The sequence below is a fragment of the Eumetopias jubatus genome, unplaced genomic scaffold (assembly GCF_037043125.1).
Source record: "Eumetopias jubatus isolate StellerSeaLion01/CBP00866 unplaced genomic scaffold, mEumJub1_p1.0 scaffold_8, whole genome shotgun sequence".
NCBI lineage: Eukaryota > Metazoa > Chordata > Mammalia > Carnivora > Otariidae > Eumetopias > Eumetopias jubatus.
Window position 1 is genome coordinate 131,467,481 of NW_028274814.1, and position 24,995 is coordinate 131,492,475.

General features: G+C 61.0%; 2 protein-coding genes and 1 long non-coding RNA gene across 11 annotated transcripts in view; 2 read left to right on the plus strand and 1 right to left on the minus strand.

Moving 5' to 3' along the window:
- On the plus strand, window positions 1-10,728 carry KCTD17 (potassium channel tetramerization domain containing 17). 6 transcript variants are annotated; one of them, XM_088025364.1, is made up of 8 exons: window positions 158-248; window positions 946-997; window positions 1,425-1,533; window positions 3,862-3,953; window positions 4,894-4,989; window positions 6,632-6,757; window positions 8,098-8,194; window positions 8,387-9,438. In XM_088025364.1, exons 3-8 carry the CDS (start codon window positions 1,521-1,523, stop codon window positions 8,743-8,745), a joined length of 783 nt encoding a protein of 260 aa, XP_087881490.1. In that variant the 5' UTR covers window positions 158-248; window positions 946-997; window positions 1,425-1,520; the 3' UTR covers window positions 8,746-9,438. The 6 variants fall into 6 exon arrangements, with proteins under 6 accessions (XP_087881488.1, XP_087881489.1, XP_087881491.1 ...); XM_088025362.1 differs by lacking the exon at window positions 946-997 and having other exon boundaries at window positions 1-248; XM_088025363.1 differs by lacking the exons at window positions 946-997; window positions 8,387-9,438 and adding an exon at window positions 9,862-10,728 and having other exon boundaries at window positions 3-248.
- Window positions 10,729-13,737: 3,009 nt separating this feature from the next.
- TMPRSS6 (transmembrane serine protease 6) overlaps window positions 13,738-24,995 on the minus strand; it is a 37,645-nt gene continuing 26,387 nt past the window's right edge. For 2 of the 3 annotated variants that reach the window (XM_088025361.1, XM_088025360.1), the window contains 8 exons: window positions 21,682-21,827; window positions 21,197-21,295; window positions 20,134-20,247; window positions 18,616-18,732; window positions 18,159-18,327; window positions 16,566-16,837; window positions 14,723-14,859; window positions 13,738-14,209 (listed from right to left, as the gene is read on the minus strand). In XM_088025361.1, the coding sequence (XP_087881487.1) occupies window positions 14,051-14,209; window positions 14,723-14,859; window positions 16,566-16,837; window positions 18,159-18,327; window positions 18,616-18,732; window positions 20,134-20,247; window positions 21,197-21,295; window positions 21,682-21,827 (1,213 nt within the window). In that variant the 3' untranslated portion in view covers window positions 13,738-14,050. Of the gene's footprint in view, window positions 14,210-14,616; window positions 14,678-14,714; window positions 14,860-16,565; window positions 16,838-18,158; window positions 18,328-18,615; window positions 18,733-20,133; window positions 20,248-21,196; window positions 21,296-21,681; window positions 21,828-24,995 lie in introns of all 3 variants that reach the window. The other variant, XM_088025359.1, reaches the window with a different exon arrangement.
- On the plus strand, window positions 18,612-24,725 carry LOC114218340 (uncharacterized). Of its 2 annotated transcripts, XR_003611187.2 has the most exons (3): window positions 18,612-18,710; window positions 20,114-20,271; window positions 23,647-24,725. It is a non-coding gene; the product is annotated as an uncharacterized LOC114218340 (long non-coding RNA). The 2 variants fall into 2 exon arrangements; XR_003611186.2 differs by lacking the exon at window positions 18,612-18,710 and having other exon boundaries at window positions 19,527-20,271.

Consider the following 24,995-nt stretch of genomic DNA (forward strand, 5'->3'; position numbering starts at 1 on the left):
CGCGGTACCTGCCCGCCCCCAGCCGCCGCGCCCGGAGGATGCAGACACCGGGGCGAGCCGGGAGGATGGAGGCCGGGGAGGCAGCGCCGCCCGCGGGGATGGGCGGCCGCGCGGCGGGCGCCTGGGGCAAGTGGGTGCGGCTCAACGTGGGGGGCACGGTGTTCCTGACCACCCGGCAGACGCTGTGCCGGGAGCAGAAGTCCTTCCTCAGCCGCCTGTGCCAGGGGGAAGAGCTGCAGTCGGACCGGGTGAGGCCCGCGCGGTGGGCGGCCGTCGGGGGCGAGGCGGGGGGGGGGGGGGGGCGGGGGTGGAATCCTCTGCCCGCCCGAATCAGGGCTGGCCTGGCCGGGAACCCGGCTGGTTTTCTTTACCAAGAGTCGGAGGCAGGAAGAACTGGCCAGAGGAAGGGAGGAGGAAGTGGATGGGAGAGTGAGGGATGTGCCCATTGCCGTGGCAACGGGACAACGCCAGGCCGCGGCCATTTGGAGCCTTCTGAGCACTGCCCTGGCCTCCCACCCCGGGAGGCTGGTGGATCGGGACTCTCCCTCTCCTTTAGGGCCTTCCCTCCTTCCCAAACGGGACTCCCACACTGGGGAAGGGAGTTGCTGAGGCTGCTTCCTCCGCCCTTTGGGGTGTGGGTGGCCTAGGAGTGCAGGGAGCTGGGTGGAGAAGTCCTGGGGTGCCTTCTGAGCTGGGCTTCATCAGGGAGGAGCCCTGGCCTGTCTGGCACCATTTCTGGGCTCCCATCCCGGCTCTGCTGCAAACTGCCTGCATGACCTTGGGTCGGACCCCTCCCTGCTCCAGGCTCAGCCTCCTGTCTGTAACCAGGGGAGGCTGGTCTGGAGGTGACCTCTAGGGCCCCCTCTCCCTCATTCCCTGACCCTCTGATGCTGTGACCTTGGGCAAGTCCCCTCACCCCTTGATGTCTCCGTTTTCCCCCTGTAGAGTTGTCCGGATGCCCGCCCTGTCTCCCTGAAGGCCGTGCCTGTCCAATGAGGTAGTGCCTCCTTTGGAAACTTATAAACATCCGACATCCCCAGAATGACTGGGGATCTGATGGAGACAGTGTAGGGCGGCTTCAGGGGAACAGCCTCTAAGAGGGACAATCACTGAACCTTCCTCTGGGTCGGGTGCCCCTCAGAATCCACTGGATGCTCACAATGACCCCTAGTTACGGGACAGCAGAGTGCGGCTCAGAGAGGCCAAGTCACTGGCCCAAGGTCACACGGTGAGGAAAAGGCAGAGGCAGGATTTGAACCTAGGTGTTTCTGACCCCAAAGCCTTTCTGCTCCAGCATGCCCCTTTGTTGCAGGGAAGAGCAGACTCTGTGTTCACTCCCTCCCTCCAATCCATACTGGGCCTTAAGTGGGGGGTAGGGGGAAACCTCACTCTCCTCTCATGGCCTGTTCCCCTCATCTCCATAGGATGAGACTGGGGCCTACCTCATTGACCGTGACCCCACCTACTTTGGGCCCATCCTGAACTTTCTCCGGCATGGCAAGCTGGTGCTGGACAAGGACATGGCTGAGGAGGGTGAGTTGGGCCGGGGGGCTGGCTGGGACCTGCCTCCTAGCCCTGCCCTCTGCAGTCTGCCAGAGGCTTCCATCGGAGGTGCAAAGCCATTTCTCCCAGTTGGGGGGCGGGGGGACATTTAACTTCCCTGTTGCCTGCCTCCTCATCCCTGTAAAGGCTGAATCTCAAGGCGTCTGCCTGGACTGAGCCTCTGGGCTCTGCCGAGCTGACCAGCCTGAGCTTTTGCTGAGTGCCAACAGAGAGGTAGAAGATAGAGGGAGCCACTGAGGCCGGCTGCCTCTGTTGGGGGCGGGGATGCCTTTTCTCCTGACCTCCTGGGAAGCCAGGTGTGAATGGGGAAGAGATGGGCATGGGAGGAGGAGGTCTGGCTCTCTCTCTGTGGGTGATCCAGTAGCTCAGATGCCTGGTGAGTTCTGGCAGTCAGCAGGCGGGTGGAGCAGGTGACTCTTCCCCAAATCCAGCGGCCTCTGTCACCCAGCTGGTTGCGGGTGGAGGTGGGGGAGGGGAGCCTGCTCCCCAGCAGGGGTCTGGTTCTCCTGGGGCCTGGGCAGCTGAGGCCCATAGATGCCCATTTCTGGCTCCAGCAGATGGGTGTGGAAGCCATGCCTGAGAGAATATCCTCTTGGCAAAGCCTCAGCCAGGAGCAGGGACTACAGTCAGGGCCAAGTCAACTCTTCCTTGGGGCCCAGGGCATGGCTCTGGGTCAGCTGACCCAGCCAGGCCAGCTTGGACATGTCACTTCTCCTTTCTCCACTTGTGTGTAGAAATTAGAGGTGGTGAGAGCATGTTCTGGGACAACAGGTGTCCTGAGGCCCAGTGCTTGTACCCCGTGGGCGTCTAGCACAGCCCATCCTTCCTCACTCAGGGCCCACGGTCTTCCTTCCTGACCTGCTTAGGACATGGTCATCTCGAGGCCAGGTAGCTCCCCAGTGGGCTAGGGCTTCACCCTCAGAACGCACTGTGGGCACCAGCCCCGCTGCTTTCGGGCGGCTCCTCAGGGAGCACAGATAGCCAGGCCCCGGGAGCTGGGCCCGTGGGGAGGGGAGGGGAGCACTCCATCTGAGTCCCAGCTGATGTCTGTCTACAGGTGCTGGGTTTCTCCCAGTTCTGCCCCTCCCAGCACCTCAGATGGGGCCGGGGCCCCCACCAAAGGGGCCAGAGGACCTGGGAAGAGATTTACTGGCTGTGTGACACCAAGAAAGTCACTTACGCCTCTGTGCCTCCAGGCCCCCATCTGTGAAATGGGGTGACAATAGCACCCGCCTTCCCGGGCTGCTGTGAGGGTAAAAGGAACTAACACAAGCGTGCCACTTAGCACAGCACCCGGCACTGAGGACCTGTGATGCCACGTTAGCCGTCTGTCTGTCATCTGCAGGGCTCATGAGGTGACCTCAGGCAGCAACACTCAGCGGCCGCCTCCTCTGTGTCAGGTGCTGTGTGGGCACCTGGGACAGCAGGGTCGATCAGACATGGGCCCTGTCCTCAGGGCGCCCAGAGGCCCATCAGGGAAAGGACCAGAGGGGTCCCTGCCCTGTACGAACTTAGGGGAGTCGAAAGGCGTGGGGCCACTCCCTTTTCACTGGCAAGGTGACTCACTTAGTCTCCGAGACTCTCAGTTCCCTCAGCTGTGTAGGGACAATAATGCCTGCTTCCCCATGTCCCCAGGGCTCATGATGAGCACGGGAGGGGCTTTGCACACTGTAGGGTGGGGGAGAGGCAGGGCACAAAGATGATGCATTTATAATGGGCTCTGAAGTCAGAGGAGCTTGAATTTGGATCCCAGCTCTGCCACTTACTGGCCTCATCGCCTTGGACAGCTGCTTCTCTTTCCAGCCCTCAGTTTCCCCAGTTGTTCAGTGGAGGCAGTGAAGGTCCCTACTTCTAGTGCTAAGAATGAACTGCAGGAGAGAACATAAAATGCTTAGCCCAGCACCTGCACTGAGCATGTGCTTCATAAACGGGAGCATGTAATAGGGGGCAGCCAAGGTCCTTCTCGTGGTGGCATGCTAGGCTCCAGTCCCAGCAAGCCTCTGCCTCTTGCCAACCCTAGAGCAGCCCCCGGATGAGGGCCCTGGCGGGTGTCCCTAGGTCCCCAGGCTCAGCACAGCAGAGGTGCAGGACTGGTTGGGGGGCAGCATCTCACCCCTTCCACAAAGTGTGGGACCCAAGGAAGGAAACGTCCCCTCCTGCTTGAGCCCTGAACTCGGAGATGCTCATCACCGCCCATGGCTGGAGTGGGAGTGGGTGTGGAGCCAGAGGGGACAAGCAGAGAGGAGGAGAGGGCACGGGGGCCACCGAGTGACCCGGGGGCTGCCCCATCCGTGCCAGGTGTCCTCGAGGAAGCCGAGTTCTACAACATTGGCCCGCTGATCCGCATCATCAAAGACCGGATGGAGGAGAAGGACTATCCGGTCACACAGGTCAGGAGCAGCAGACCAGCAGGGCAGTGGGAGTGGAGGCCGGGGCCGGAGGGAGACGGGGGGAGGCATGAGAGAGGTGGGGAGGCCACGCTAGCCTGTAAAGAAAGGGTGTGGTCCAGCTCCCGGGCTGCCCAGCGAAAGCCCCAGACTGGGAGAAGCATGCTGGGTTCTGTCCCTGATGTGGCTCTGTTCACGGTGTGACCTTGGGCCCATCAGGCTGGGTTCTGTCCCTGATGCGGCTCTGTTCACGGTGTGACCTTGGGCCCATCACGCTGCTCCTCTGGACCTTGATTTCCCCTTGTGGAATATAGAGGTGCTGAGACCTGCACTCTTCCCTTCCTCACAAACAAAATGGGGTCCGTGTGGAGGGACGGGGGCCCTGTGGGGGCCACGCAGGATGAGTAAATGATCCATTCTGTGGGGTCAGGTAGGCCCCTGGTGGGCAGGGCACAAGCTGCTGGGGTTCACATTTCTGAGCTTGGGCCCTGGGCCCAGTCTGTAGGAGGAGACGGAGGGATTCTCTGGCCACCCTGGGGGAGACATGGGTGCGGGCGGGTGGGCAGGTGGTGAGGCACCATCTCCCAGCCCCAAGAGATTGAAGTGGGGAGGCTCCATGTCGTCCTTCCTGCCCCTTGTATCACCCGTGTTCCGGTGCTGCCACACTTAAGCTAGGTGGCCGTGGGTGTGTAAGACCCCCTCAGAGCCTCGGTGAAAATCCCATAACTCCTAGGGTTTGTGGAAGGATTAAGTGAGCCTGCAGGTCGAGTGCCTGGCCCGTAGGAGGTACTCAGAACATGGCTGCCACCTTCCCTGGCCGCCCCTGCCCCTCCTCCTCTCCTTCTCGGGGTATGTGGTGTGGGTGGGGAGAGAAGGAGCTGGGGGACGACAGGTGCATCTGCCTCTCCCGCGGGTGTCCTCCACGTCGCCTCTCCGCCTGCAGGTCCCCCCCAAGCACGTGTACCGCGTGCTGCAGTGCCAGGAGGAGGAGCTCACGCAGATGGTCTCCACCATGTCCGACGGCTGGCGCTTCGAGCAGGTGCGCGGGGGCCCTGGGGCCACACCGGAAACCCCTGAGCTTCCGGGCAAGGCGGGTCCTTCCCTTCCGCAGCCCCAGGCTTGGGTTCCCCGCCCCAGCCCCCTCAGCCGTCTTGCCGACCCAGGTTTCAGAAGGGCCACACGGGGCCACAGGGCGTCTCTAGGCATCCTCTTCGGGGTGGGGGCGGTCTACACAGCAGTACAAGCAAGTCTCTGGCCCCCAAACGACAGCTCGGGTGCAAGGAGACCAGAGCCGCGTGAGCGAGCGGACTCCACCTCTGGTCAGCACCTCCTGTGACAAGTGCACAGGTGCAGCTCCCAGGGTCCCCGCATGCATGTGACAGGCGTCACGGCCTCGCCACGTCCGGGGAGCCCAAGCGATGGCTTCCCACGAGGATTCATAGTGACCCATTGTCCCCCAGTCCACGTGCAGTTCACGCAGGAGGAGACACTTAACACAAGTGGTGTTGCCCTTGCCACGCAGCTCAGGGCGCACCTCTCAGGTTCCCAGAGGAACCGAGCCAGCAAGTTCACCCAAGGGCAAATGTGTCCTGAGTGAAGGAAAAGGGTTCAGCTAGCCCTTTCTCTGCGCCACCCCCCCATAGCTCCTTGCCTGTGGAGGCTGAAGAAGGGAGAAGGCCGGGGCTCCCCAGGATGGAGGAACAGGCCCCGTCCAGGAGCCAGAGGCCTGGATCCACCACTTATGTGCCACGTGACTTTGAGCAAGTCGCATCTCCTCTCTGGGCCTCAGTTTCCTAATCTGTGATGTGGGCCAATAGTGCCAATAGTCCCTTCGCAGGACTGTCGTGAAGATGGGAAGGGCCACTGATAAAGTCCCTAGCCGAGGGTAGGACTTCAGACACTGGAGCCAGCCAGCAGCATGCAGACTATCAGTCTAGAAGTCTACAAGACTCCAGAGAGGACTCAGGATCCTGGGTTCTAATTCCTGTTCCACCACCTCTTCAAGCCCTGTCTGCCAGAGGGGCTGATGGTTTTCAGTGCCTGTCCAGTGAGGGTCCCTGGGGGCTGAATGTGATGCACAGGGCCTTGTGGTTGTGGTTAAGCACAGGGACCCCAGAACAAAGGTGGTGCTGCTCTTGAGAGCCTATGGGAGTCTTTGGCAATTGCACGGGCTCCCAGAGGCTGGGCTGACAGCTCAGGGCCGCTGCTTACCGGCCCTCTGGCCTAAGGAATGGACACCCAGTTCTACCTCTGCTTCCAAGAATGAACAGAATATTCTTTGGGGCCCCATCATGCCAACCCTACCCTACAACTTGGTCCTGGGGCTGCTTCAGCCACATCTGGGACAAAGGGGGACAACCTGCCCATCACTGGCCTCCACCTGCTTTTAGAAAATGGCCTCTAGGCCTGGGGCTGTGGTGAGGAGTGGGGAGCAGCAAAGATAAGGCAGCCTCCCCCCGGGGCGGGGGGGGGGGGCTTGGCTGGACCTGGAAGCAGACCTGACGCCTAGGTGGGGGATCGGGAGCAGACTTTGACTTTCTATGGAAACTCAGGGCCGGGCCTGAACGAGAACAGCAAGATCAGAACGGAAGTCGGTATCTTGACCAGTGCTGATGTCAATCCCCCTTCCCTGCTGGCCGCCTTCAACCCAGCCTGTCATCTTTCTCCCCATGCTCCGCCAGCTGGTGAACATCAGCTCCTCCTACAACTATGGAAGCGAGGACCAGGCAGAGTTCCTGTGCGTGGTGTCCAAGGAGCTCTATAGCTCCCCGCACGGGCTGAGCTCGGAGTCGAGCCGCAAAACCAAGGTGAGCCCCCAACCTCAGCTTCCCTCCCCCTCCCCCCCGCCTCCCTCCCCTCCCTGCCCTCCACCTAGCCATCCCTGCTTCTTCCTCCCTCCTGCCGCACACACATAACCACCCAGTCACAGCCAATGCCATCCATCCCATGCCACCCATGGTCCCATCTGCTCACGCCGGCTACCCAGGCCCAGGCCGGGGGGGGGGGGGGAAGTGAAACGGGATCATCCCTAGGGCACGGCAGGAGGGGACCTAGATGCCGTTTGAAAGGGGCTCTTGGAACCAGGGGTGTGAGCACCTTGGACAAGCCTCAGCCCTCTCGGCCCCCCCCTCCCCCCGTCGTGGTCTCTGAGAACTAAGGGTAGACCATGTCCTCTCTGTGGTGCCGTCAGGCTTAGAACTTCTGGGATCCAAATGGCCAGTTTATTTCCCAGAGGCCAGTAAATTGTCCCCAGCCTGGTCTGGGCCAGGGCAGAGAAGCCAAATCTGTTAATCCTGCCCCTTTCCCGGGCCCCTTCGTCAGGTGCTCTGCAGGAGGGGGGTCAGGAACCCCATGGGGCGCAGCCATGTGTTTCTGGCCCTGGCCTTTGAGGCAGCAACAGCCGGGCCGTGGGGAGAGGGCTGAGCAGAGGTCCTGCAACCCTGAACCCAGAGCCAGTCAGAGGCCTCGAGGGCCTTTGGGCGGGCGGATGGGGCAGGGCAGCAAGCCAGGCGGGGAGGAAGGGAGACCATTCCTCCTCGGGGCCTGGCCTGTCCCTGTGCGTTGGAGACTTACGGCCCCTGGCTTCCTGTCTGTCTGTCTGCCTCCCCGGCCTGTGACTTCCCCTGCCCGCCCCACCCCCATCAGGGCCATCCCCATCAGTGGCTGGCACCGCCTTGCAAGGGTGCTGAGAGTGAGCCCACTGCTCCTGCCTCCCTGGGAGCGGGTGGAGGGCATCCCCGATGTGGGCGGTGTCTGCCCTGGGCCTTCCTTGGCCTCATTTCTACTCTGGGTCCTCCTAAAGTGACGCCTTCCCAGGTGCCCCTCGAGGCGACCCTGGCCACACACCCACCTGCCCCTCTTCCTTCCGCCCCTCCCCTGAGGGCCTTGCTCGGTGTGATAGCAGCCAGACTGATCCTGGAGGCCCCAGCAGAGCCCCGTTCTCTGCCCTTCCTCCAGTCCCTTCCCAGGCTCCCAGGGGCCTGGACGAGAGGCCCCAACTTCTCCCGCCTCCAGGGCCCTGCCCTCCCTTCGTCTTGCCCGCCCGCCCTGAGGTGGGGGGCCCCGGGGGGAGGGACAGCCGCCAGCAGGCCCTGGCCCCTTGCTAGCTGTCCACTCTTTCTTCCCTGGGTGCGCCGCCGGTCCACAGAGCGCCGAGCAGCAGCTGGAGGAGGAGCGGCGGCAGGAGGAGCAGGTGCAGGTGCAGGTGGAGCAGGTGCAGGTGGAGGCAGATGCACAGGAGAAAGGTGCAGCCACCCCCCGAGGGGAATGATTGCTAATCCAAGCCGGAGCCTCCCGCCCGCTGCCCCGCTGGAGCCAGCTGCACAACCCCGGGGGCCGGGGCCTGCGGGGGGAGGCCGGGCCGCCAGGGCTCTCGCTCCGCCGCGCGCCGGCCGCCTCACCTGCATAACCCTTCCTTCTCTCACTTCTCTTTGCAGCCCTGTCATCTCAGGAGCCCGCTAACCTTTTCTCCCTCCCACCACCGCCTCCTCCTCCTCCGCTTCCCGCCGGAGGCCCTGCCTCATCTCCACCCACCTCTTCTTCCTCCTGGATCTCATCTGCACCCTGCCTCTTCCCTCTCTGCCCCTGCCCGGGTTTCCTCTCCGCCTGCTCGCACCTCCCTCCCGGGGCCGCCCCGGGCCCGGCCTCCCGCGCCCTCCCCCCGGGCGCCCCGGCCCCGCCTCCCCGAGCGCCCCGGCCTGGGCGGGGGGGGCCCGGCCGCCGGCGCCGCCTCTCCTCCGGGCCCGCCTGCCCCGCCGCCGCCGCCGCCGCCGCCGCCGCCGCCGGGCTCCGCTGAGGGGCCGGGCCGCCCCGCCCACAGCCTCCCCTGCTCGCCTCCTCCTCACCTCTCCTCCTTGCAGGTTCCCGTGCGCACCCCTCAGACCCGAGGCCGCGCTGGCCGTGAGGGCTCCTCCTCGGCCCCTCGCCCGCCCCCCAGAGCCGCCATCCCTGGTTTGTAGCCTTGGCGGAGCTGGAGGGAGGGCGGAAGCCAGGAGGGGGCGCGTCTCCTGTTCCTGGACCTGAGCCTGGCAGCTCGGCCGACTTTCTCCCCTCACCTGTTTTTGGCCTTGGGTGCGAGGCTCTGAGAGGAGAGGAGAGGCCTCGTTCCCAGCCGTCCGTCAGCACCAGAGCTCCAGAGCCGGGCTGGGAAGGAGGGAGGGGAAACCCGGCATCACAGCCTCCCCGCCACGGGGGTTTCCTGGCTCTTGGGGGCAGTGGGGGTGGGGGTGGGGGAAGGACCGCCAGCCTTGGATTCCCTTGGCCTACAAGGAATCAGCCAGAGCTGGCTAAGGACCGGGGTATTACAGAAAAAAGTCCTGGCCAGGTGCCCCCAAGCCCCTACTCAATCTTGTCTGCCTGCTGTGTGACCTTGGGCAAGTCACTGTCCCTGTCTAGGCCATAGTTGCCCCTGAAATGGGGACAGACAGCTGCTGTCTGTGACCTTTTGCCTGAGACAGCAGGGACCTGGCCTTCACAGACCCCCAGCCCACCCCCCCACCCCCCACCCCACCCCACCCCCCCCCGGCCAGAGTCGTGGTGACTCTGGCCTCCGAGGCAGCCACCACCCAACCCAGGGTGGGGCATGGGGTTCCCGGATGCGCGAGCCGGGTCCCCTTCCTGCTCCCCCTCCTCGGCTCTGAATTCACCTTCTCTGGGCCTCAGCCCCCCACCCTCTTCTCAGAAGGGAGCCTGTGACTCACCTACCTCTTTCTCTCTCCCTCTCTTCCCTGCCCCTCCCTCCATTTCAATCTCCTCTCTGCCCTCCCCTGGCCTCGCCTCAACCCTCCTCACTGGCCCCACCCCTTCTCACTGGCCCCACCCCTCCTCACTGGCCCCACCCTCTCTTCCCCCTCCTGGTGTTCTGACCACCCTCCCACCCGTCCCCCTCCCCCTTCCCCCTCTTATTTTCTAGCTGTTACAAGCCAGAGGCACCCGGATGTGAGGCCCCAGATCACCTCCAGGGACTTGGGGTTCCGAACTGAAATCCTTTATTTTTGTACCTCGGGGTGGGCCCCCGGCTCCAGGCAGAGGAAACACCCTCCCCCCTGCCACTTCTGTCTACACCTGTGGGGCTCTGAATTCCCCCCACCTCTGGGGACCTCTCAAGGCCTGAGGTGGGCCCTGGGACCCCTGGGCAGAGCCGCCTGCGTGTGCCCCAAGTGTGGCGCTGTCCAGCTGTGTTTCCCACGCCCCCGTGGTCCCTCCCCCGGGTCCCCTAGCTGCATGAACGATACCCTCCCCCCTGACCCAGTCACATCTCCTCCCTGAGCCTTAGTCTCCTCGTCTGTCAAATGGGCTCGCTCTCCCCGCCGCCAGCACCTACCTCACAGGGTTGTTGTGAGGTTACAAAGAGGAGCAAGGTCCCAGAAAGTCCTGGGGCAGTGTACAAAGCACCAGACTGGAGGGTGGCCCTCCCTTCACCCTTCCCTCAGAGGGGGAGGACCTGCTCAGCCCCAGATGGAGATTCAGGTATTGGTGGGGCGAAGGGTGTGGGGGTTGGCCTTGTGGGGAGAAGAGGGAGGGTGACCCAGCCTTCACCTTGGCTGCTTCCACCCGTCCGCACTGCCGGCTACAGAGGGCCCTGGCCAGGAGGGGGCAGGCGGGGGCTCAGCAGGGGCAGGGGGCCATTCAGGAACTAGTGATAAGGGCAAGGGGGACACTCCTCCCTTTGCTCAGGGGCGAGTCTGGGGGTAGCAGGGGCTGAGCAGGAGCCCCCTCCTGCATTTAGGATCCCCTGGGCTGTGTCCAACCCCGCCATGTAATAAAGCCTGAAGAAACAGCCGCTGGGCTGCCTTCCTCTCTTCCTCTGAGCCACTTTCAGGGACGGGGCTGAACTCAAGGTGGGGTCAATGACTCATAGGTAGTGGGGCTTTTTCCAAAAGCCCGGGGACCCTGCCCTGCGGTCACTCTCCCATGTATTGGGGGAAGGAGGTCCTGGCTCCATCCTCTGCCCCGTGGCCCAACACTAAGGGCACCAACTCTGCCTTGCTGGGAGAACTTTGGCAGGTGGCTGCCCTCTCTGGGCCTCAGTTAACTCATCTGTGAAGTGAAGGGTTGGACCAGGTGACTTCCCAGGCCCAGCCCCTGGAGCCATGCAGGTCTCTTCCTGCATCTGGGCAGCCCTAGGCTAGCTGTGGGATGCTGAGGGGGTAGGGGGCTCCCGGAATCTGGACAGCAGGGCCCCCAACTTCCCAGCCTCACCCCACCATTCCCATGGCCCTTTGCTCCGGCCTCTGCTGCATCCTAACCCCGCCCCGGGCCACCCCTTCTGCTTCCTGTGACTTTTCATGGTCCCCTCCACCCCTCCCTATCGCTGCCGCCCTTCTGCCCCAAGTCCCAGGAAATAGAAACACCCAGGCTCCCGCTCCACCTTCTCTCCAAGTCCGCTGGACCCTGGGCTTCAGCAGGGCCTCCCACCCCACCCTGCCTGGCCAGTCCCGTTACCTAACTTGTCCTGCTAAGTGCCTACCATACTCCCCTGCCCCCGCATCTTAGCGCTGCTAGGGACACCCTGGCAAAGCAGGGGTCCCTTAGGCAGAGCTCCTCCCCTGGGCCAGGTGAGGCTCCCCTGCTCCACTCAAGCCTGGGAGGCCCTCGCCACTCCCCTTGAGACATTTGGCTCGCTGGACTCACATTCTGTGTCCAACTTTGTAAAAAGTCACCGTGAGGCTTGTTAAAAGAACAGATTGCCCACCCCTACCCACCCCCCCAATTCTGACTAAGACTGGGGTGGGGCCCGCAAATTTGCATTTTAGCGAAGCGCCCAGTGCCCAGCACTGCATCTGCCGGCCTCTGTGAGAAGTCAGCAAGGCTATGGGGTGGAATACTGTAACATCCTGCCCCCACCCAGAGCTGTTTCCCCCTCCTCCCGGCAGGGTCTGCTTGGTCTGCTCCATCTCCTCCATCTCCCCCCACAGGCGGGCCCAGCAGGCAAGCCATCTCACGCACGAGGCCCTTGGACTGGATGTGCATGCCAGAGCCCTGCCTTTGAAACCCCCCCAAATCGTGAGGCTCCCCTTCCTTCTCCCAACTAGGCTTCAAGGAAGACTTGCCTGCACTACTCGACTCCCCACTTCCTTACCTCCCCCGCTGCACCCAGAGGGCACCAGGGGCCCTCCCTGACCGCTCCCACTTGCTTGCTAAGGTTCCACCCCCCAGCTTCCCCTCCAGCTCTGCCCACACCCCTCAGTCTCCCTTGTGGGCCCCCATCTGTAGTGTCTGTCTCCCTGCCTCTTCAGTCTTCCCACTCACCTTCTGCAAAGGGGCTCTGGAATCCCTCCTCCAGACCTCAAGCCCCACCTACTTCCTGCACACCTCCCTCCCAGAGGCATCCAAGCTCTAACACCTCCTCAGAGCCTTTCCCTCCCCAGGTGCCCCAGGCCAGGCAACAGGTCCTCCACTGGCCCGGTGGATCAGGACAGACCCCTGGGAGTGGTCGTGGGTGACTCCTCCCTCACCCAAGCCCCAGCCGCTAGGGCACCTGGAGGACACTGAGGGTCCTTCAAGTCCATCTCCGCTGCCTGACTCATTAGATCCCCTTCCTCTCCCTCCTGGAGTTCACCAGCGGCCTCCTCACGGCCTCCCTGCTTCCCGCTCCCTCTGCACGTGTGCCTCCACACCGGGGCCCCTGATCCTTCTAAGATGTGAATCCACTCATGTGCCTCTCCCCTGCTCTAGAGCCTTCTTCCGTGGCTCCCCAGCACACCCAGCATCCAGTCCTCCCTTAATTCCAAATTCTTTGTCATCTGATCTCGGTTTGCTCCTCTCTCAACCTCTGTGTAACTCAGAACAGCTCACCAATATGCCCTGTTCTTTTGGGACTTATGCCTTTGCACATGCTGTTCCCCTCTCTGGAATGCCCTGCCCCACCTTGGCCACCTTTGAGCCGCAACTCAAGTCTTCACCTCTTCCAGGCAGCCTTCCCTGACTTCCCGAGTTCCGGACTACCCCAAAGCCCCTTCACACTGGATTGTCATCCCCACCCCTCCTGAGATCAGGAGCTGAGTTCTGTGCATCTCTGTGGCCCCAGCGCAGTGGTTGGCACGTAGCGGGAGACTGATGGCTTGCTGAATGAAGGATCCCAAGAAAGCAAAGGGAGCGTCTCGCTGAGAAGGGGTGGACTGGGAACCAGGAGGCGGGGCTTCCACACCAGACTTCACTATGAACCCGCTGGTGTGATCCTGAGGATGGCTCCGCCCCTCTGCCTCAGTTTCCTCCCAAGCTTGCAGACGGAGCCTATCACTCGACCCATCCTTCTGATCCAAGGGGGTCACCAAATCACCTCCATCTTGGGGTTGCTCCTGGGACCTGAGCAACCACCCTGGAGGTCACCCCTGCCCCCACTGACCCCACCTTGGCCTTCTAGACATTTGACCAACAGGCTGAGCAGGAAGCAGAGTCTGCTCAGTCAAGACTGTGGGGTTGATGCCCCGGGCCCCATTCAAACCCCACAGCAGGGCCTCAGATCGAACGGCTTTATTCCTCAGGGCAATGGAGCTCACTTCCAGGTGTGAGTGGGCAGTGGAGGCCCAGGGGACAGGGAGGGGTGGGGTGAGGACCCTAGACCCAGGGCTCCCCCCACCCTTTGGCTTACGGTGGCAGTTGGCCCACTTGGCTGTCTCCAGGGCTGTGGGGGCCCCTCCTTGGGGGTGCCTCCCATCCCCACCCCCTCAAGTTCACAGGCTGAATCTGCTCTCTGCATTGGCGGAGGGGAGCTCAGACACCCCTCTTGGGACCCGGAAGCCCCATTATCACTGCTGAACCATTCCCCGCCCTCCCCCCCCCCAAGTCAGCAGCAGCAGAAGGAGAAGGAGGAGAGAGAATCAGGAGGCAACAGGGCTGGATGTGAACCCCTCCAGCTGGGCCTGCTGACCATCCAGGCTCTGGGGTGCAGGGGGAGTCCACCACCAGCTGACGGGTCTTCTCCTGTTGCCCTCCCTGGGGCAGATGTCAGGGAGCAGGTTGGGGGACGACGGGATGCTACCTCCTGCCTCCACAAGGCCCCCCTGCTGCCCCCAGAATACTTGCTCCCCTGCCCAGTGGGTGCCCCGAACTCTCTGAGTCCAGGAGGTGGGCCCCAGCTCTGCAAGGAGGGAAGCTCCTCAGGTCAGCACCTGCTGGATCCAGCCAATCACCCCTGTGATGCGGGTGTAGACACCAAAGTAGTTGGGCCGGCCACAGCCCAGGCCCCAGCTGACCAGCCCCGCCAGGAACCAGCGGCCACTGGGCTCCTTGCACACCAGTGGACCTCCCGAGTCGCCCTGAAACGGGGAGAGGAGAGACAGGTCTGCATCAGGGTAAGCTGGGGGTCCTGACTACTGGGAGTCTTCCAGGTGACAAGAAGCTCTTGGGAAGCCTTCTGCCTCCCCTGCTTCTGATCAGTGGAGAGAGCCCAGAGCAGCCCTGCTGGTCCTTCCGCGGGTCCTGGCTGTCGTGGAAGAGTACACGTGTGTCCCCACTCCTCTCTGCCTCCCTTTTGTGGGCTCCTTCCATTCCTAGCTCCTGTGTCCCCTTGGGCAAAGCGCCTTGCTCAGGAGCAGGGGGCAGAACTGGGTTTGAGCCTTAGACCTGCCCGTGACCTGGGGCCTGCAACTGGGCGCACGTCCCTCCACCTCCCCGAACCTCAGTTTCCTTATCGGTAAAGTTGGGACAGCCATCCCGGCCTTGCCGGGAGGCCGTGGGGCTTCAGCAGGCTGGTGTGAGCAGAGGGCCAGGCCTTGCACGATGTGAGCGCCGCCCGCCCTCCTCTCGGCCACCCACCCCCAAGGTGTCACCTGACAGGCATCCTTCTTGCCCTTTCGGTAGCCAGCGCACAGCATGCGGGGTGTCACCTGGTAGCGATAGGCCTCGCTGCACAGGTCCTGCGGGATCAGCTGCACGTCCACCTTCTGCAGACCGTTGCTGGTGGGGCCTGCCCAGCGGGGTCGGGGGTGGAAGGCAGAGATGAGAGCGGCTCTTCCTTCCACTTTTCCCCTTGCGGCTCAGGAGCCCGCCCTCATCTCTCCTGCTCTGCCCGCCCCCTACCCCTCCGCCTCACCTCACCGTCACTCTCTTCTGGCCCCCTCGTGGCCCACGGGGACAGAGTCCCCACCCAAAGCCTACCTGGACTAGTGTCCTCCCTGCCGCCCCTCCTGCTTGAGGCCTCTTGGCCGGTGCCCCCCTGTTCTGTGACAGCCCCTGGGAGATTTTTCCAGAGCACCCATCTGACCCTACACTCTCGGCCTAAAATTCATCAGTGTCTCCCCGCTGTCCAGCCCAGTGCTTTGCCAGGGCCCCCCAGGGAGGGCCCCCAGGGAGCTTCATTCTGCACTGTGCCTGGTCCCACCCCGAGATCTGGCCTGTTTGGCTAGGGTAGGACTCAATGCTGGTGTTTTTCTGGAAGCCCTCAGTTGGTTTTTAAAGTGCAGGTCAGGCAAACTCCTGGCTCAAGCTCCGTACAACGGCCAATGAGGCCGTCCTGCCCTTCCCGCCAGTCCTCGCCCACATCTGCCTGCCCCCAGCTCCCCTCTGGTGCAGGGTGTTCTCGAGACTCCCTGGGTTGCCCCCTGTACCCTTAACGGGAACACCTCTCTCCCCCACTTGGACACCGGCGACTCGTCCTCCCAGCCTTGGCTTAGCCAGCCCCTTGTCCGGAAGCCTCCCTGACTCCACCTGGCTAGGCCCCTCCTCTGGGCTGCACCTCCCCACCCATGTCAGCTCTAAGCACCGTCTCCCCCAAGAATGTTCTCTTTTCATCCTTATAGCCCATCTGTGCCCAACTCAAGTCCTGGCATACAGTAGGTGCTCATAAATGTGTCCTTGAATGAGTGAGCAAATGAACCAATCCTTGCTTTACTGCTCTCCTCCATCATCCCCTTGAACAAGTCACTTCTCATCTGAGCCTCAGTTTCCCCATCTTTAAAGTATCTCTACAGTCCTGCCCGCCTCCAGATTGTAAATCACTGTCCCCATCTTTAAAGCCACCCTCTTTAAGGGTGCAGGGCATGCCTGTGGTTATGCCAGCCTAGGCCTGCCGGTATTCACAGAACAGACGTGGCCCCTAGGGACGGTCAGTTTAGGCGGGAAGGGGAGAGGCCCCTTGCTTCAGGGGCAGTAGCAGGAACAGCAGGGCTCTGGGGTCAGGCAGTGCTCAGTGCCAGTCCCTGTTCCAACCCTCTCTGGCTGGGCGACTTGGAAGAACTGCTAAAATGGGACCATAATCCCCAGCCTTAGGGGTATTGGGTGGATTAAATGAGACCACGTTCCCTAAAATCCATCCTCCACATAGAAAGTCATCTGTGCCCAAGGAGCAGAGGTTGGAGCTTGCCTGTGGGCTGCTGGGTTCCTAATATGCCCCATCACTTCACACATATCCCCCAAGGTAACCTCCCACGCCCTCGGTTCCCTTTAAACTGCACGTTCCGGAAGGAGGGAAGGGCCCGGAAGGCAGGAGCCGCTCGCTACAGTAAAAGCTTGTTTTCTTCTGCGACATCCAACCCGGGTTGAGCCCAGCACCAGAGGGCCCCTGGGGTGGAGCCCTGAGGCCCCTTGGCCGGCCCCCTCCAGGTTTGGGAGCCTCGGGAGGCGGACCACACCCCACCTCCCCTGATCTGCCCTCCGGCAGCCCGGCCGGCTCACCGCCCTCGCGCAGGGCACCCCAGCCCGTGATCCAGCAGTGCAGGCCCGGCTCGAAGAAGTGGGAGCGCGCGGGCAGGCAGACGGGGTGCACGGCGGCCGAGCGCACCACCGGGTGGTCGAGCTGCAGCAGGGCCACGTCGTAGTCATGGCTGTCCTCCTCGTGGTAAGGGTGCAGGAGCAGGCGGCTCACCTTGAAGGACACCTCGCCGGGCCAGCGGGAGCTCTGCCACACCTTGCCCAGGAACACCGTCCACAGCGCGGGGGAGGCCATGCTGGAGGTGGCGGGGGCGGGGGGGCACTCAGCCGCCGCCTCTCATCCCAGACCCTTAGGCTAGCCGGCTTCCCCACCAGTGACCCCGGCGGCGGTCACACCCGTCCCTTCCCTGCTCCGCAAAGCCGACTGCTGGGCCGTGGTACAGCCAGCCGTGCTGGCGTCCGAGTCCGCCTGCCTGGGTTCCAGTCCCAGCTTCATCCCTCCCTCGATACGTGTGTGCTTCTCTATGCCTCAGTCGGCTCATCTTCTACTCCTAGGTTACTGGGGGGAACTCAGTAAGACTGTACGTGTGAAAAATCAGCACAGTGCCAGGCAGTGACACACGGTTCTCTCCTTTTTGTCTGTGCACCTTACAGATGGGGCTGCTGTGAGCTTGCGGAGACCTGCTGGTCCGCCCTGGGGCGGGGGGAGGGGGGGTGGGTCTTGAGTAGGCGGCAATCAGCCGAGACAGGGTGGTGAAGACCCCTGCATGCGGGTCAGCGCCCGGGGCTTTCTTTACCTCAAGGGGCCGCGGGGAGCCAGGGAAGCAGTGAGAGAGTGAGGTGGTCAGACCGCACCCAGAAAGAGCACCCAGGCCCCTGGGGAGGGGATGCCAAGCAGAGCCGGGCTCTGGGCTGGCCCGAGGTGCTAGGGGGGTGTGGACAGACAGCGGCTGAGGAGTGGTCCAGCGCACCGAGAGCACTTGCTGTCTGGCTCTGGATGTAAAGGGCGTGGGGGTGGGGTGCCGTGGTGGCTCCTGGTCTTTGGCTGGGGACAATGTGGACCCAGGACAGAAAAGGAGGTGTCGGAGGGGAGTCCAGGACTGGCGGGGCCCAGGAGATGGGGTGCTGCCAGCCCACCATGCAGATGGAGATGTTTGGGGGGCTGGGTGGGATGTCTCTTCTTGGAGCTTTCTTGGGCCCCACTCACCAGGTCACAGGCCCCTGGCGGGGGCGGGGGGCATGGCCTATGGCCAAGTGGGGCAGTTCTGTTCTCTGCTGTATCCCTAGGGTCTGGCACAGCTCCCTAGTAGGAGCACGATACATATTGCTGAATGGATGAGTGAATACAGGAATGAATGAGTGAATGAATCGCTAACCCAACTTAAAGCAAGATTCCAAAAGCAGGGCAGTAGGTGGTTGAGCAACCTCTCCAGGGGCATGGACTATGTTCATGGTGGAGCCAGGACCGAACCCAAGTGTTCAAACGGCAAGTCTGATGGGCTTCCCACCACCCTTCCCTCCTGCTTGGATCTCAGACCCACTGTCCCTGCCTGCCTGCCAGGCCTCCCCTCCCCTCTCCCATCTCTTGTGGTCTCGGGTCGCACGGCCCCTGCTCACCTGTCCTCCTGGAAGCAGTGGGCGGCTGTTATCACCCAGCGGTCAGCGATGAGCGCCCCCCCACAGATGTGTCGGCCCCGAACCTGGAGGCTGGCCTGCCAGGGCCACTCACCCTCTGAAGACACGGCCCCGCCCACTATGCGGCCGGAGGGGCCCTGGAGGCCACAGTCTGGGGGCACGGGGAGGGACAGGGATGGCCAGAAGCCAGTGAGGAATGGACACAGAGAGAGACGGAGAAGGGGAGGCAGAGAGGAAGGCCAGAGGAAAGATGGAGGAGGATGGGAAAGAGAATGAAGGAGAGGCAGGACCCGGAGTGGGTGCAGAGGCGGGACAGAAAGAGACAAAGTGAGCTCTCCCGCAGCTTCCCAGGGCGGCCCCTCCCTCCCTCCCACACTCAGGGCCCTGCAGGTGGAGAGAGTCCTCTGCCCGCCCCCCCCCCCCCGCCCCGTTGGCTCACCACAGTGCCACTCGTCGGAGCCATCCCTGCAGTCGGGAAGCCCATCACACCGCGGGTTGGGCTTCTTCACGCAGCTGTGGTCCTCACACTGGAAGGTGAACGTCCCACAAGGCACCACTGGGGGAGAGGGGGTGGGGGCAGGGCATGGAGGGTGGGTCCCTGAGCCCCAGGGAGCCTCCGAAACAAGGCCCAGGGAAGGAAGAGCCTGGAAGGGGCCAGGAGGAGACTGGGGAGGGATCCTTTGAGCACAAGGCTCCTGTAGGGTCTCTTAAAAAGGCAGGCCATGTCCCTTCACCCCTCCACAGACTGGTCTGTCGAGAGTAAGGCTGTGTCTCCACTTTCAGTAGGCTCCCAGGAACAGGGCTATGCCTCTCCCATCAGTCTAAGGCTCCCCTCCTAGCCCGGCCTTCCTCCAGATCCTGGCCCTACCCAGCCGCCCACCTGCTCCTCACTGTCTTCACAGTGAAGAACTTTCTGCGCTCCCCCCATCTGGTCTTGGCCTGCTCTCCTTTCCTCCTGCTGATTTAAATTTTACCTCTCTGCAAGGCCAAGTTCAAAGCCCACGTCTTGTAGGAAGCTTTCCCTGCCTGATGTCCTCCTGCACTCCAATCTTCCCATGCTACTGGACATCGTGTCCAGAAGGCATTGGGCCCGAGACAGTCACCCATCACGTCTTCCTACTAGCAGATAATCCCAAAGGGCAGGGACCACCTTGCTGGTGTCTATTATTCCCACTCCTTCACTCTGCTTACTATCACTGGCTTGTCTGCAGGTGTAGGATGGATGGATGGATGGATGGATGGATGGATGGATGGATGAGTGGGCGGATGCATGAGTGGGCGGATGGATGAGTGGGTGGATGGATGGATGGATGGATGGATGGATGGATGGATGGATGGATGAGTGGGCGGATGGATGGATGAGTGGGCGGATGGATGAGTGGGTGGATGGATGGATGGATGGATGGATGAATGGATAAAACAATGGACACAGAGAGGAGATTGGGCAGATCAACAAATGGGTGGATTGATGGTCCAGTAGGGAGACTGACAAACAGCTAGAAGGATGGATAAATGAGTGGATGTAAGGACCAACAGACAGATAGTTACATCAACAGATGGATGCATGCATACATGCATTCATGGATGCATGGATGGAGGATGGAATGATGGCCACACGGGTAGTTAGGTGAACAATAAATGGGTAGATTGATGGCTCAGTGGATAGGGAGATAGGTGGGTGGACAGGCGGTTGGATGGATGAATGAGTGGATGTATGAATCAATGCACAGATAGGTGGTTGGGAGGCCATAAGATGGATGGAAGGATGGATGGATGGATGGATGGATGGATGGATGGATGGATGGATGGATAGATAAGCGTCCATACAGATGGGTTGGTGAGTGTTTGGACAAGAGGGCAGACACCTTTGCTGAAGAAGCATACAGAACGGCTGGACTGTCCTGGCTGAGCTCATTGTTTGGTTTCCCTCTGGATAGCTGGTCCTACCCCAGCCTACCTTCCTGGCACTGCTCTTCATCACTCCCGTTGAGACAGTCAGGCTGCCTGTCACAGACCCTGGACAGTGAGATGCACGTGCTGTCTTCTTGGCACTGAAACGTGGCTCTGCAAACTGCGTGGGGACACACAGAGGCAGGTGAGAGGAAGCCTGAGGAGCCGGGCTGGGACTTCGTGCTGTCTGTAGCACGTGTGTTGTATTCTATGCTAGGGCCGTAAGTCTCTTTCTTAGCTACTTTACACCTGAGTCTCACAGCAACCTTGTGAGATACCCCTGTTTCATGGGTAGGAACAGAAATGAAATGACCTGTCCAAGGCCTTTTGGCTGAGCCAGAACCTGAAGCCAGATGCTCTAGTTCCAAATATGAGGCACCTTCCCCAGCACATCTCCCTTCCCTCCTGCTTCTCTCCCCAGGTATTTAAAACTTGGATGGGATGGGGTTGGGGGAGGTCTGGGGAGGTTGGGGGAGGTCAGACAAGAAAAGGCTGCCCTGATGGTGAATGTGGGGGCCAAAAGTCAGGACTCAGAAGGAGAGGCATTATTCTAAGAGAGCCCTGGCTCGGAGACCACCAGGGCCCCTGCTGCCAGGGCTGGGCGGTGGCGAGCATAACTCCAGGAAGAGTTGACAGCTCCAGTCCAAACCCCTGAAGTGGAGGGTTGGGGACCCCACTCAAGGGAGGAAGATACAGGACTCTCCTTGGCCACACAGGGCTTGCCTTCCCGTTCCTGGTCCTCCATCCACTCTGTTCCTTCTTGGACAGCTGCCTGGGACAGAAGGCTGGGCACGATGGCCTGGTGGGGAGAAGCTGTGAGCTGGGAGTCAGGAGACCTGGGTCCCCAGCTTGTCCCTGCTACCTCCCCAAATGGTGGCCCTGGGGAGCCCACTTTCCGACTCGGTGCTTCCATCTTGCCATCTCAGCACAGCGAGAGAGCCCACTTCCTGGGTGCTGATAAGAGGGGCTGCACGTTTGGTGGGGGGATGTCTCTATTCAAAAAGGGGGGCTCGCCTTGGTGCACAGAGAAGGCAAGGAGAGAGGAGGGACGGGTCGGGCAGGCTGCCTACCACAGTTTCTCTCGTCCAGGCCGTTGGGGCAGTCCTTGACCCCATCGCAGGCGGGCACACATAGTCCGTTTACAGAGCAGAGGAACGCTCCAGGGCAGGCTGCAAGGGAGGGCGCCATCAGGATGCGCGTCATCATGCAGACACGTGCAGACATGCTGATCTTGCCTGCTCACACATGTACCCACATGTGCACACACCCATCTGCACGGTGCATGTAGACAGACATGTCCCATGTACACAGCACACACACAGGTCTGTATGAGTGTGTATGCCTGCTGAACACAGGTGACAGCCTTGCCTATGGGGGCACACACAGAGCTGCAGGTATTGTGCGCCCGCGCGCGTGCGCGCGCGCACACACACACACACACACACACAGTCCTTTGGTCCAGCCTCTCGGTGCTTCCGGGGATGGGAAGGAGGCAGGGAGAAGCTGCAGGGGCATCAGGGGCGCCCGCCCCGCTCCCCGGGCTGCTCGTACTCACGATCAGACTGGTTGTACAAGCCGTAGTGCACCTGCACGCCGGGCCCGGTGAGGGGGATCTGGGACGTGAAGTTGACCGTGATGCCGGCAGTGGCCACCACGGGGATCCTCTCGGCATAGGGCTGCAGGGTGCGCAGGCCACACAGCCTGGGGGTGACACAGACAGACTCAGGGCCGCACGGGCCAGCCCCAAGGAAGGAATGGCTTCCGTGTACAGACAGGGCAAGGGCAGAGCAGCCGCAGAGGAAGGGGGAGCTGCACCCCCACCTTCACCTTCTCTGTCTTGTTTTCTCCCTTGGGTGACAGCTCACCCCCAGAGTCATCTTCTAGAAATCAGACTGTCATTCCCCTGCTCAAAAACCTTCAATGGTTCCCCATTCCCTGCAGGATAAAATGCTAAGTCTGGATTCTAGCCCCAGTCACCGGGGAGCTGTGAGGTCCTAGCAAGTCAGCGTCCTTCCCTGAGGCTCACTTCCCCCCCTTATAAGATAAGGGGAATTATCATCTCTGTTGCCTCCAAATCTGACAGAGCTTCAGTGTGTCCATGGAGGCAAGAGTCCTTGGAAGGTCTACTCTGTGTAGATAGGAGAGGATGCTCCCCTTGTGCTCGGCGTGGGGGAGGAGGCAGCAGTGTGCCCCATTCAGGCTCGGTCCTTCCCACTGGGAAGGCTCCACAGCCCTGGGATCTCCCTGTGACTCCCTGGACCCAAGGGAGACGCCACTTCTGCTCCCAGGACCGAGACCGATGCAATAGCACAGAGCTGAGGGGTGTCACCTCCGTCATGGTGGCACTAAGGTGGGACCATTCCCCAACCAGGGGGAGGAGCCTCACATCCCTGCTGGACTCCCCCATCCCAACGTGATGCTCTTGTTCCCACAGAGCAGGTGGGAGAACCTCCACAGAGGGGTGAAATTCTTCCCAGAGAGCAGCTAGGGATCTTCCCAGCTCCAGGGATGGAGGGCACAGGGGGTTTATCCCACATCACGTCTGGGCACACCCAGCCTCCCAGAGCAAGTGGGCCCGCTTTCCCCATCAAGTGGGTGCAACCACTCCCCCAGAAGGATGGGTGCTCCCCAGACAGCAGCCTGGGATTCCCTCCCTCCGCAGGTGGGACACCCTCACAGAACAGATGGGTCAGTGTCCTCAGCTCATAGGCATGCCCCCCACGGGGAAGGGAGCACCCTCACAGAGCACATAGGAACGAACGCCTTTACAGATGAGGGAAGCACACCCAGAGCACGGGTCAGGAAACAGGCAGTGAGAAGTGAAAGTGCCCCCAGCAGAGAAGGCAGGGGGAAGTCAAGAGAGCAGGTGGGAATGCCCCAAAGCATGATGGGAGCATCCCACAGCGGACGCAACAGCCCACAGAGCAGGTCATCTAACTCCCGGGAGGGCCAGGCACTCCCTCGGAACTTCTAGAATACGGCAAGCACTTCATAGTTCAGTTAATTAGTCAACGAGCTAACCAAGAAACAACTGAGGAAGATTTAGGGTTGTCTTGTCCGGCCCCTCCCTCATCGGCAGCAACACTGCAAGGCCTCACTGCACAGAGATTCGGAGGTCCTTGCAGCAGGTCCATCTTGTGAGACGGGAATTGTTCTCATCCTGTGTTCCGGAGGAGGCTCCTGAAGGGAATGGCGGAGGTCAGCCAGAATCCAGCCTCCTCGGGACCTAGGAGGACCCAGCCAGCCTGCTGCAGGGGGAGGTGGGGGGAGATGGGTACCTTGGTTCTCACTGCAACAGGAGCCCCAGGGGCTGAGTGCCCACGTTTCTCGTGTTCCTGCACAGACCTGAGGCACAGCCTCCCCGGGCTGTCTGGCTACAGTGAATCATATTCTTGCCCCCAAACCAACCAACAGTCCTCAAAGTGCAGTCCGGGGACCACCGGGGCTCCAAAGTAAAAATTATTTTCATAATAATGCTCAGGTAATATTTGCCTTTTTCACTCTCTGTGGAATTTTCCAGAGACTACGTGACGTGTGAGACGGCAACTCGATGGAATGCAGATGGAGATGTGTATATCCAGTTCTGGTCTATTAATCCGGTTTAAAAGAAAGTCGCAAAAAGGTCAAATGATGATATTTTTCTCGCCAAATGCTTTTGGCTTTGGGAAATACAATTAGTTTTTTTCTAAAATATGTTATTTATGTCAAAATTGTAATGGGTTTCTTTTAAATGAATTGATAAATGTTTCTAACTTTTCTTAGTTTTAGTGTCTAATACTGTGAATAGAGATACTATAACCTGCACAAAAGCCCTTTGGGGTGCTTAATAATTTTAAAGAGTGTAAAGAGGGCCCGAGGTGGAAAATTTTGAGACGCCCTGCTCTCCACCAGGACTCCTCCAGCCTGGGGCGTGAGGGGACAAGACGAGACGAGATGCCACTAGGGGGCACCCCCAAGCAGGCCTGGCCCGTCTTGGCCTTTTAAAAAACTGAGGAAATGGAGTTTTGGCCGTCTGTCTGTCTTTTAAAGTGGACAAACAAATGCTATAATGGATTACTGTCCCCTGAGAGTTTCCCCGAGGAGTGGGCAGAGGAGCTAGGGGCGGGAAATACTGGGCAGTGGGAAACGCGTCAAGTGTACCCCTGACCATGTGGAAGATTTGGGGACATGGGGCGCTGTCCCCACACGGTCATGGAGGGGTTGTGGAGAGACAGGGAAGGAACCAGAGCCAGGTCAGAGAGGAGTGGAACATTTCAATCTAGAAGAATCTGAGGGCTGCGTGGTCACCCTGAGCTTTGGCCAGGGACTCTAAGGTACCAGTGAGGGCTGACAGGACATTTTCTCTACCGGCGTCTGAGAGAACGAAGTCCAGAATCAGCCCGTGGCTCAGCCTGGTACCCCAGGACCCCCACCCCCACCCCAGGCAGCATGTGGTTCTCACCCTGGAGGCCCGGGGCAGGGGCTGGTGGCGGTATTCCTGCGGCAAGGCTCTCCACAAGTGTTCAAGGGAGAGGCTACCATCTAGTGACTCAGGCTGAGTCACCTAACTTAAGGATGGTCTGTTTGGTCTGTGCAGTGTTAAAATAATTTTTTTTTCAAGTGCGGTTGCCTGCTAATTTCACATAATATACTAGATTCTTGCTTCTTCTGAAAAACGAGCCCCAGAAACACTGGCTGGAAGTAATCAGAGGCCATCCAAATTAGGCAGAGCATGTGAGTACCTGCTAACTAGTCCTTCCCTCTCCCGCTCTCCCCCACACAGCCTGCCTCCCAGAGCTGGGCTCCAGCTGGGCCCCTGTGTGCATCTGCATTTCTGGATCCTGCTGTAAAGACTTCTGGGGGAGGGTATGCATCCTCTGGCTAATTCCT